Source organism: Danaus plexippus, chromosome 17, assembly GCF_018135715.1.
Source record: "Danaus plexippus chromosome 17, MEX_DaPlex, whole genome shotgun sequence".
Lineage (NCBI taxonomy): Eukaryota > Metazoa > Arthropoda > Insecta > Lepidoptera > Nymphalidae > Danaus > Danaus plexippus.
In genome coordinates this window covers 2982937-2995478 of record NC_083548.1, presented here as the reverse complement: position 1 = coordinate 2995478, position 12542 = coordinate 2982937, and the positions used below count along the sequence as shown (strand labels likewise).

Below are 12542 nucleotides of genomic sequence, written 5' to 3'. Positions count from 1 at the left end.
CTCCTTGTTGTTACTGAAATTCTGTCAAAATTAACGACTTCCATGGCACTTTCGCCTGTAATAGCATGTTTTACGATAGAACAATCACAAAGAAATGGCTGTTGGGTCTTACAATACAATAATAATCGTGACTTTCTTCCAGCTTAGCTTTCTATCAAGCTGTTCCGTTTACAAACACCAGCTTTAAAGTAACAGAAAGAATCTTTGATTGTTACGATCGAAAGAGCTTTAGGGAGCATAATTCCTGTGGTATGTGTTGGAATCGTGGATGTTGGTCTGTGGAGTCACGAACAGCGCGCACGCACACTGTCCAAGAACAATCGATCGTAAATCAGCTTCGATAAAATTATAGGAGGGAACAATGGATGTTACCGTCCGCATTGGATAACCAACCCTCCATCCATCGCTGAGAGTTCAATTTCACGAGTCACCGGCCATCCCGAGGCTGTGCGTCTCCGAGATAGAGTCCACATTCGCACGTGTACAGACAAGAAATGTTTATTTTGAGAATGTCATGTCAGGCGATAGTGACGTTTAAGCCGACGGTGGTGAGGCGCTAATCGCGTGATAGCGTAGCGGCACTCATAATTGCGAAATTCACGCTTCGCGGTGCGGTACAAAAATAAGATTATGGATTCTGCTGAGCTCCAGCGTTATTGTGATTCGAGGATCCGTCCATAGGTATGTCTGCGAACTTTACGACTGCTATTCCTGGAGGAATAAACCTCGGGCTTATTGAATATTGTTTGCTTATTTATGGAAGACAGCTTCCAAGTCCGGAAACACGGACGCTATTGTGACGATGGCTTTGTTCAAACAATGTACAATATGACAGTGTTTTGATTTTTTGGAAAAAAAACAACTATCACCTTAATAACACTCGTATGTCGAAATCCGAAACTAATCAGTAGAATAAAGGATAAATGTGAGGGAATCGAATTTCGCGTCAGGACGATATAGTTCGAGGATTTTTACGAGCGTCGTAAAGACGTGGGCAGATATTAAACGAGGCTGGCATTCTTTGTACGTAGAATGTATTACAGAAAACCAATTCAGGAGCCATACATCTCCTTATATATAAAAGGAAATGTCTTTGTTACATAAACAAGCTTAAACAAAACATTGTTTCAGTAGACACAAAAAATAAATAAAAGATAAACGAAATAACATTGGAGAATTTTTTTCACAAACAATATAAACATAAAATCTGCTATCGCGTTTCGAAATAGTTATTCATGTTCCAGTTTAATGACACGATAAAACCAGATATTGTATATCAATTCAATCATTTCCAACTAACATTATGTACACAGAGTAACAAAATTAATGCAAGTAAAATATTATCCGGTCAGAAGTCACATTAATTAATATTGAATTAGGTTAACCTTGTGAACGAGGAGCTGGCCGTCGAGATAATTAATGTTTAAAAACAAAAAAAATGATTATATGTGATTTGAATTTGGAACGTAGTGATTTTTTTTTTCTCTAACAATTCTCAAATGTGGTTACATTAAAATGTTTAGTACAGTAGTTATATCTACGTCACATTCAGCAATAAATCGCATCGTAAAAGTAGATGATTGCTTCTATAGAGCCTTGTGCAATCTGTGTTTGGAAATAGCTTCTCGATAAATATAGATATGTTTTTTTTTAATAATGTCCCAAAAAACCAGGCGCATAATCATATCCATAGAGGCGTACTGTTTTAAATGTTGTTTATATTTTTATTCGTTAATTATCCGTTATGTCAAGAAAGGGAGAGTCGAATCGTATTTTCATTTAAGTATCACATAATGTAAATAAATAACGAATTTCCTCTGTGCTCATCCAATGACAAGTGACAATGGAGGGGTCGTCCCTCCAAACGGCTGATCAACCGATTATGAACGCTACTGCAATACATTATGGTTAGGTTTACCGTTATAGCGTACGGAGGATGGCCCTAGCTATCTTGTCAGGCGGGGGAGGTGTCGACCAATGGTAGAGCGAGCTGAGCGCATCACACTGTCTCTATCATTTATACCTACTGCGCATCTCTACCAACAACCGCATTTCCATTGGTGAGAGCACATCAAAAGTCCACATTCTTTCATCACCGAGGATATAATGAGCGCTACTTACCTCGCAGCGTCAGGCTGTTCAGCCGTTTAGCGACCGCTTTGGACCGCATCTCATCCAGGTCAAGCGAGACACTGGCTGTTATAACAAATGTTTGCAATTTAAAAAGTTCGTATTTCAAATTTGGAATGCCCCAGCGCGGGATCGGTGAGTGAGGGCGCAGTGTGCGGCCGGCGGGCGTCCTGCACGTACGCCGATCCAGCTGGATGGTTGTATGCGGCGTGTCACGCGAGCGGTCGACGGGACACTGCGTTCACGTGCTCTATACACCGCGGGGAAAGCGATTTTCACGCGGGTAACGATAATGACCGCGCTGTCTCGACCAGCGGCCGCTCGGCGACTGTCACTGCAGTCTTGAATGTTTCAGAACTATACGACTACAACCCACGCTCGTTATGACCACCTTTCGTAGCATTTTCTTTCACCTTGCGTGACACGTTTTATTGAAATTATTATTTAGCCAATGGGCTTCAAGACACAAACGATGTCTCCGTCGCCTGAGGCTCGTTATAAGTAAATACCTTCATTTAGAGCGTTAACATTATATATAAAATACATTGAAAAATAAATGAACTTACTTTTGTTAAAGACTTATATTATTTAAACATTTTATTTTCAATAACTCGTATTAATTGAAGCCTTTTTGTAATAGTAATCCGTTTTTATTTCAAATAAACACTGAAATGCCGAAGATAACAAAATTTTCATTACCTTCCACGAATATATGAAACATTTTTCCTACTTTTATGATACGATGTCCCTGAGGTGATTGTTGTTCAAATTTACATAACAATATAAGACAAAATAATAAAAATTTCAACACTAAATCTATTATATATTGAACTTTTTTAATAAAACAGTTTCCTCGATACCATTCATCATTATCTTTTGAGATCTGAATAACAAGAATTTGTTGTTAAAAAAAAGTTAGGTACATATGATAATGAGATCTAAGGCTTTCGCGAGTTTTATTCATTTAAACGAAACTAATATTTTTCGGATATACTACGCGTGCTATCTTTTGATGTCGTTAACAGACATACACATCTCGTCTGCCCGTGATCACGGTTTCTGAAAAGTAACCGAAACGTCGGGAGTATGTAGTTTTAACAAAAAATAAATCACGCGTGGTTGGTGTATCCGAAAAATATTAGTTTCATTTAAACACATATGACATATTCTTGAAAATATTAATACTCTACTGATATGATATTAAAATAGCTGTGAACGAATTTCTATTGATTTTTTCTATAAATCCCCATGATTTTGATCTGTAGCTGTCACAAAAACTATAAAATCGTCAATTCCTCAATTCAAATGCGACAAAATAACACGTATTTCCGTTTTAACTGTCATGAAATACCCACCTACTAACTGTCTTTTAAATATGTATAATGTATTGCGTTCAATAAAACCATATAGTTTCATAATAACAAAAATGAATATAAAAATATCCAACAGATTTACAAGGCTCCCCCCTCCCCCCTCCCCCCGGGTAGTAAATATGATTACCGGGGGGGAGGCGACACGGGTAATATTCCACGATTTACATAAATATTAGCCAGTTCGTGACAAGCCGGTCATTAAGAATCCTTGGACATTTTTTAATGAACCTCACTCTGATAAGAATAAGTCGCTTTGTCTTTTTTATGAATGATTAATGTTTTATACCTACTTTGAATATTATTAAAGTGAAAAAAATATTTGTTTTGTTTTTTTTTTTAAGGTAACATCTGTGTTGGTATAAATTACATATGTATTGTTTTTTTATAAATAATTTGTTTACAGATTGATAATTTTCGGTTCTTATTGAAATTTAAGTATGACGTCTAGTAATAATTTATATACATATATAAGATTTTAAAGGAATTATCTGTATACCCGTATCTTGTAGTAGACTGAAGAATTTTTGAGTCGAACAGGAAATGTTGTATGAGTGACGTGTCTTATACAAGACAAATAACGATAATGTTTAATTAGAGAATCTTAAAATATATTAATTTTCATGAACAATTCACTATTCATTAATTAAAATTACACTTTTCCATTGAATTTAGACGAAATGTATGAAATTGCTTCACTTTTTAAAAAGACTTTGAATAAAATAATATAGATCAAGAGTAAGTACATTATACGATCATTTTATAATCAAATGTACTAAAACATATCTGATCGTAACTAAATTCAATAACCATCAACCCCACTCTAATTAGACCGCAAGCGTACGGAAACAAAAATAAATAATTAATTATACGGAACCAGAGGCGCAGACTTTACCCTTCCTATTTAAGGGGCCAGATGTTAACAGACTCCGAACAAACCTCAAATATCTTGTAAACCACCCACCGAGACCGACACACACAGGTGTAACTACCACATAGATTAACGTCCGAGCGACTAGCGACCCAAACACCACCCACCAAGGTATAATATCCCATGAAAAACTATACCTTTTTGTCTTTATTGACTGTAGAAACTGTTTCTTCCTTATATTATATCGCGGGATTCGTTTCAGATGTCGCTACATCCTACGAATCACTCACCATCATTGTAATATGGACCGTATTTCAGGATCATAAGGTATTATTTTCATTATAATCATCATCCATGAGGCTGTTCTGGTTTTCAGCGTCGTGTGATATGATATCCAGTCGAGACAGAGAGGGACAGTGGCGCAGGCTGCTCGGCAGACGTCGCGGTTGCCATGACAACGCATCGATCGCGCCCTGATGCAGCCTGCTGTATCCAGGTCACTCAAGAATGTTATAATTAATTTCCTTTATGCATGTCAGCTTTAGAAACTAACGAGCGAAAGAAATATACACACCTGCTCCCGGATTCTCTTGTGGGATATTTTTTAATTGGTGCTCCTAACGAAATTAAAAAAATGTATAGATTAAAATTCTTATTATACTTATATATAATAAGAATTTTATATTTATAGTTTAGAAGACTTGAAGATACGTAAAGTATTAAGAAATGTGATATAAGTAGATGGTCAATATATCTCACACAGTCTGTCTGAGGGGATGCTGTAAGAGATGAACATGCGAAAACAGACAAAAGAAATTCAACAGTCTTTGTTATAATCTATACGAAAAAAAAATTTCTGTTCAGAAATAAACCAACTCTATTGTATCATCATTATAATTTGTTGCATTCAATAATAAATTTTAATTTAATAAGTTTTAAATTTATCGATAATTTTATATCAAACGCCTGGCGTGATTGTAACGTTTATTAAGAGGCGAAGTAAAATCGATTTTACTTAATTCACCTCTCGAATGATTTTAATTTTGACATCTTTAAGACAGCAACGAAATAACCTAAAAACTTTTATATATACAATAGATTTTACACCTTCAACTCTGGTGTTAATGTTAAAATATTTACTTATAAAATTAATATGACTATAGATATAATGCTTAACAACTGTACACTCGAAAAATATATATTTTTAAACTATTCCTCAGGACATTGACCTTTTATTACACATAAGTACCTACACATTTAATATCACATTGGTAATTTAAAAAAAAAATATTATAAATTTAATGTAATTGAAGTCTTAAACATTATAATATTAAAGCACAAGCAATATCTATAATAAATTCATTTTATTCATATTATGAAACATCACAATCGGATTCCATATTACTGAGTTCATGAAATTGAATTATTTACGCTCGCTTTTATACGGTAAATTGGCATTTAATGTATAGGTAACTAACTTTGATCTCTTAACGTAATGTCGACCCAATTCTTATCTCAAAGACACGGCAGGTCGCAAGTCGTCAAAGCCGAGAGTCTGGACCTAATAAGGGCACTCGAAAAACATGGCCGCCTCCCGCCCTTTCGGCGTCTTTGACTACAGCGAAATGAGGGCAATTTGAAAAATGTACGAAAATGTAACCTCAGCCATAATGACATGGATTATAAGAAAATAATAAGCACTCTATCGCAATTTACTTAAAACACGATGAAAGACATCACTTTATGAGTGAATTGACTTACAAAATTAATTTAATTCTAAGCATAAGTATAATTTGGGAATTAAAAAAAAATTGTCAAACTGTTTTCGATCAAATAACATTAATATCTTGATCGTATTCAATATAAAAGAGGACATTTTATATAAATCAGAACTACTGGATCTTAATAGACAAGACATTTTTAATCTATTAAATAAAACAGGCTTACATAAGTAACTTTTATATAATATATGTACATATATATAACGTGAACAACAAATTGGAAATAGAAAATGTAACAATAGCCATATTATTATTTTTGTCGAGCTTCAAAGCAAATGTATGTAATAAAGATTTGCTGCGGATTCTTTATCAAGAATCCTTTATTAGGTTTATATGAGTCGAATCTAAAGAACGCTCGAAAATAACAATTTATATTTCTATGTAAGTATTTATAAGGCTTAGGAAATACGAATTTTAAATTGTATAATATATATATATGATTAAGAATATTAATGAAATCAATACAAATGTGTTATGTATTCAAACTATATTTTAAACTAACATGTATCATTTTAATTTTTCGTATAGAATATATATACCTTTGAAAACCAAATACAAATATTAACTTATCATCAAACAGTCTGTATTCTGAGAAGGCGTACTTAATAATGATACGATTTGTTAATTAAATTATGACAAATTAATATCGTGATATGTTATGTTCTTGCAAAATAGCGAAATCGATAATCATAAATTGATTTTATATGTACTCAAATGTAAAATATTCAAACAGATGTCCCCAAAAGAGAAGCTCGTTGCGTGACTAAATATTTCCTCAATATTAATATTGATTTAGTGTGAAATTGAGCATATTGAGCATCTCATGAATTATAGCTTTTAAGTAGAAATAGATCGTTAAAACAATATACCAACACATGGATGTTCCATAGTAATAAAAAGTAGGTAGGTGACTTTATGTTACTTTGAACTTTAAAAACGAAACGAAAGGATCTAAACTTTTTACAAGCAATTATACGTTTAACAAATTAAGAATACATGAATAATAAGTAAGGGTCTAAAATAATTGTTTTTTTTTCTTATGGTATATTAAAAAAAATTTACTAATTATTAAGTTACGCCTAAATTCATTTAACTCTAATTCAGTTTGCTTCCCTATACAAAATCCCATTTCACACTCAACTCGTAATGTGAAAGTGTGCCATCTAGTGAATAAAACAAATCTTTTTTGAAATGAATCAGCGACATCTACCAATAAAAAGAATTATCACATAGGACGGTAAATTTAAAAGATTACACTATTAGACCAGTCATAGATGGCGTAAAAATACTTCAGTTCTAATCATAATTTTATGATTTATGCAACCCTATGTATATGTTTTTATTAATTATGTATTTGGAATAAGTTTTTATAATTTAAAAATATCATAAGACCACATACACTATAATATTTTTAATCTGTTCTCAGTACTGTATTCGATTTCAATACTGTTTTACCGACATAGTGCTAATTGGACGCAGGCGCGTCGCGTACTATCCTTCTCTTTTTCTATTGGTTTGTTTTATGTCATGCCTAAGCCCTTGCTTGTATTATCCTGCTGGTGTATTTTATGTTACTTTTTTTAATATATTTCATAATTTTAACTTAATGGTAGTAGTAATTAATAATTTGTTTATTGTATTGTGATGATAAGTGCTGTGAGTAACTGTACTCAGCGTTGGGAAATTAAAGCAGCATCGTGGAGTCACGAAAACGAAGGTAAAAAAACTTTTCATTGTTTCTACTGACGCTCCGGTTGGAAAGAAAAATTGGAAATCGATTTTAGAACTTCCTGTGTTTCTAAATTCTCTGTTTAAAAACGTTTCTAAGCATTTGCAACCTATAATATATATTAATTAATGTTTTACTTTTCCTTCAATAAACTGAAACTAAACTGAACTAAACAGTTTCTTCAAAGTCCGAAGTTATTGTAAACAACTGTGCGTTCTCTTGAATCATCATTATTGGAGAATGTTTAAGTAAGGATTCTATTAAAGTTATATGTTGTTGTAGATAATATTTTAAATTCATAATTTTTACTTAGCTCTCAAATATTATTTATAATCTAGGATTTTCATTTTTAAACAATCTAAAATATTTATTGTACATAAGTTATGTATATAAGTATATTTAATTACAAAATAGATTTTTAATGGTCTATAACCTATCATATATTTAAAATTTTCTGCATATATGTGCATATATCACATGATAAAAACTAGTGAATATAAATTTTATATAATCCAAACTACATGCTATTTGTAACAACAACACACTACATAATTTATTTATTATTACATTAAAACGCTTTATAGACTTTTTTTAAAAATATTCATACAATTAATTAAATAATATTGTTAAAAATAATAGGACAAATAAAACAGATATATGTGTCGATTTGTCAAGATGATCGCAACTGAATGTATGACAAAAAAATAACAATAACTAAAATCGTAATATTAGTTCATTATATCCACATGTATTAAACTGATTCCTCAAATTAGTTACAGCTTTACTAATCTGTTTCAATGATATCTATTATCTTAAAATCATTATGAAAAATATATATCTGTAAATTTATAAAACCACTGACATGAGGTGACAAAGAAAACAGGGCATTAGAGGTATAATGAGAATGTAGCTGGAACAAATAATTTCTCTATTTATACTAGCACTGAATGCCTTTGTAAATACTGAGCATGGAGTTTTTAATACAATTCTATTTCATGTCATACAGCCAATGTAAATGATGTTATTGTGTAATGACATTTATGGAAAGCTTCTCATATCCCAAAGCGTGTCAATAACCGAACAAAAAACCGCAAAATAAGCAATGAAAAATTTTTCACAGCCACCAATAATTTTACTGAAAGTTTTATTGATTTTGTAATTTCAAGCATATGCCTAAAAAACATTCATGTATGTATCTTTTTAATTTTTTTCTTTTAAATAAAGTGAACTGAATATAGATTGAAAAACTTCTAAATATAGAAAGTAAATTTTACATGTTGTATTCTAATATAAATAGTTATATGTATATATAATATACTATATTTATTATATAAGAAAATTTCATAGCATAATCTTGGTTCCTTGCTTGTCTATCTTGAGGATATATTTATTTTAAAAGCATTTTATGACATATGAATTCTCATCAGATTTTTCAAATATGTATAAGTTAATTTTATTTTATAATTTTCATTAAATTCGAGTCTGTCTACTGCTTGTTATGTATGTGTACATTTTATACAAATCTCATGTAATTAAGATATGATCATGGAACTTGGATTTTTTTTTTTATTAAGAACATTAAAGGTTATTACTCATAAGGAAGAGTTTATTACCTTTGAAATTTATTATTTTATTATGATATATATTATCTATAAAAAACTTATATTCTATATCAATTGTATTTTATGTTTCCTTCAATTAATTCAAGTAAAGTTCTTCCTTTGATAAGAATTCGGTCTTTAATCTCAACATAAATATATAATAACTAGCTGTCACTAAAAAAATATTTAGAATTAGTTTCAATCTGGGACTTCTTTAGTAATCTGGCGTTAGTCTTGGTACTAAAGAATTCTATGTACCTATTTTCGCTTATAATTTCGTACGTGCTACGGACATGAATAACCGTATATATAAATCTTTTGAGTAGTTTTTGTCCACTGACTTCAAAACCATCGAGTTATTTGGTTTCATTTAAGCGAAATAGCTCTTCAGGAATAACTCGCTCCAATAATATTAACTCATGTTCCATATCAGTACCCACTAATATCTTTTTATATATTCCTACTCTTAGTGTCTCTGTAGATATGAAATTGATTCAGTGAAGTAAAAATTCACCTTTGTAACTATATTCGTTTCAACGTAAAATGTAAACAAAAATCTTGTTTTTTGTTATTATTTCCACGAAAGCTTCGTTTGGTATGTCAACAAAGTTAAAGTCTTACAAACGTTAGTTACAAAAGTTACGAAAGCTGGTTCCTACACCGTCTGATTTCGTTACACTCTGTATAATGCTGCGGACATCATTGTGTTTCGCCTACCTGCTCCGTCCTCGGGAGAAACTCTACAGAAAGAAAAAAAAAATAACATGCCGTGCCTCGGACCAGAAAGAACAAAGGCCTCACGGTTTCACCTTATACCGCCTCGCAGGTGTAACTTGTTAGTTGTTATCTTTTACTAAGAAATCCTTTATATTTTACAAAATCACGATTCCAGTATGAAAATCTCACTGCGGAAGTTTGTTTGTAACAAAGGATTCAGTACTACTTTGATATCCTAGTTTTTACTGGATAAAAAATAATGAATGCAAACCGGCCAGAAGCTTTAGCTTATAGCCGATATGAAACCAATTTAAAATTACGCGCTTTAATAAAACGAGGCCGTTGAAGTGCTCACGAATACCATGTGAGGTTTTTTTTTGTCGGATATCTGTATTGAAATACAAATGACTTAAGTTATTAGTACGAGATTTGTTCATCCGGCTTCGATAAGGCCTGTATCACGTAAGCTAGTGACGCTCGCAAAAAAATATGAGTGGTGGCATTCACCCGGCGCCCTTGAACCGTCGGACGGTCACCAACTCAGCTGGTCTAGGCCTTGAGCCTAGGACGTTCAACCTGCCGCTGAAATGCTCTCATCGGTCTCAGACGCCTGAAATAATTTTAAAACATTCAATTTGTACTATCGGAACATTCTTCTTAATTACGTCTGCGGCTGTTCAATATATTTTAATACGTTTTTAACGATTTTTATAATAAGTGAATGGTTATTTTAATTAATATTTGTATGTTTATTGCGTTATAAAACATTGGGACTTTTAAAATGTTTCTATAATTTTTATGTCAGTATAATATGTTGATAGTATTATAAGACACGTTCGGAACTATTTCTTATATACTCTCTACATCAAATGATAAACTAAGTTTCTTCAAGGGTAAGGGTACACTTGCAAAAATAAGAAAATTCATTTAGTCTAGGAGCTAGACAATAAATAAAAGAAAATAATAATTAATTTCCAATATTTTTTAAATCCACATAACCATTGGTACAATGATATGTCAAGTCTATAAGCCATTACAAATTTATTTCAATAGAAATTAATTGTTTTAATCCAATATCAATATGTATTTGAACACGAATGATTTTGCATTCAAATGAACAGTAATGCCAACCTACTGGTGGTCACAAATCATTTGCGCTAATATATTAAGCACGTCGACAAGGCGGGCCATTAATATTCAATTGTATATTATTGCTTTGACTGGTAAACATACCGACACCTACTTAATAAGATTCAGCAACACGATCTCCATCGTCTTTCCTATCATACTCTGATGTAGATTAATCGCTGAGGCTTCAACGCGTTATGGTGTCGAATCACTGAGAAACAAAAGCGAATATCTCGAAAATAATATATGTATATATAACATAAACTGAACAATAAACATCACTTTTTCCTCCTGACGCTAAATGGTAAATTAAGAATAACATTATATGCACTGACCCAGTATAGAGACGAAACTTCTTATCATTCAATGTATTCATCGTGCGGGTGTCGGGTCCATCGCTTTGCAGGGGGAGGAGCTTCAACAGTGCCTGGGACTTGCAAACCAGGTGTAGGTTTAAGGGGCCCCTATCTAACGCACGTTGAACGCTCGAGTCCACCGTCCAAGCTGCTCTCTCTACCTAAACTAATTTGAAAAGAACCTACTAGGGCTGCCTTCGAAGTACGTTCCAAGAATGAATTGATATTGGTTCTGGACAGGCCCAAGTCTTTTAGAAATAATAATAAAGTGCTGATACTGGTTACGTTTCGAAAAATCAATACCTTAACCAAGTATGAGAATAACGTGTGAAATATAAAAAATATATTCTATATGTAAATCGCTGTAATAAATTTTTCGATGTAATTTTTTTTATTTAAAATGGATTGAAATTTTTATATGTCGACAAATTTATTATAGTTTTGGTGAAATGTTACGAAATGATAAACATATGCAAGCTAGACGTTTTCATGAAAATATATTCGTCTATCTTTTAATTATATTATCACATACATGTTTATTGGATATAAAAAATAAAATACCGATATAAATTTGAGAAAATAAACTGAGACAAAAAATATCTCTCACTCCGCTCAATACTCAAAACTTTACTTAATACATACCCCATAACTACGGTTTTCGTCAATCTACAATGGGTATAAAATCATTATATGAAAACGATTTTTTTTGGATAGCTATGTGATAGAAAAAACAGACATATTAGCACTGTACCTTGTAATGAAATTTAACACAATAACATTAGATTAAAGCGTGGTTAATATTGATTTTATAGATTTATCGATAGCAATGAGTATTTAACTGAAAGGATTTGTCAACGCC

The 12542-nt window shown here is 32.0% G+C and overlaps 2 protein-coding genes and 1 long non-coding RNA gene across 4 annotated transcripts in view; 1 reads left to right on the top strand and 2 right to left on the bottom strand.

Moving 5' to 3' along the window:
• LOC116771443 (histone-lysine N-methyltransferase MECOM-like) overlaps nucleotides 1-2544 on the bottom strand; it is a 68857-nt gene extending 66313 nt beyond the window's left edge. For both annotated transcript variants that reach the window (XM_061523346.1, XM_061523347.1), the window contains exon 1: nucleotides 2122-2544. In XM_061523346.1, coding sequence (XP_061379330.1) covers nucleotides 2122-2170 — 49 coding nt within the window. In that variant the 5' untranslated portion in view covers nucleotides 2171-2544. The remainder of the gene's footprint in view (nucleotides 1-2121) is intronic.
• A 5097-nt stretch (nucleotides 2545-7641) lies between these two features.
• The window catches only part of LOC116771499 (protein gustavus), a 42660-nt gene continuing 37759 nt past the window's right edge, over nucleotides 7642-12542 (top strand). Inside the window, exon 1 of the mRNA XM_061523395.1 lies at nucleotides 7642-7869. The gene's annotated coding sequence lies outside the window, so the exon portion shown is untranslated. The remainder of the gene's footprint in view (nucleotides 7870-12542) is intronic.
• Nucleotides 10526-11915, bottom strand: LOC116771500 (uncharacterized). The gene is made up of 3 exons (XR_004353600.2): nucleotides 11663-11915; nucleotides 11443-11538; nucleotides 10526-10809 (listed from the first exon to the last, which is right to left on the bottom strand). It is a non-coding gene; the product is annotated as an uncharacterized LOC116771500 (long non-coding RNA).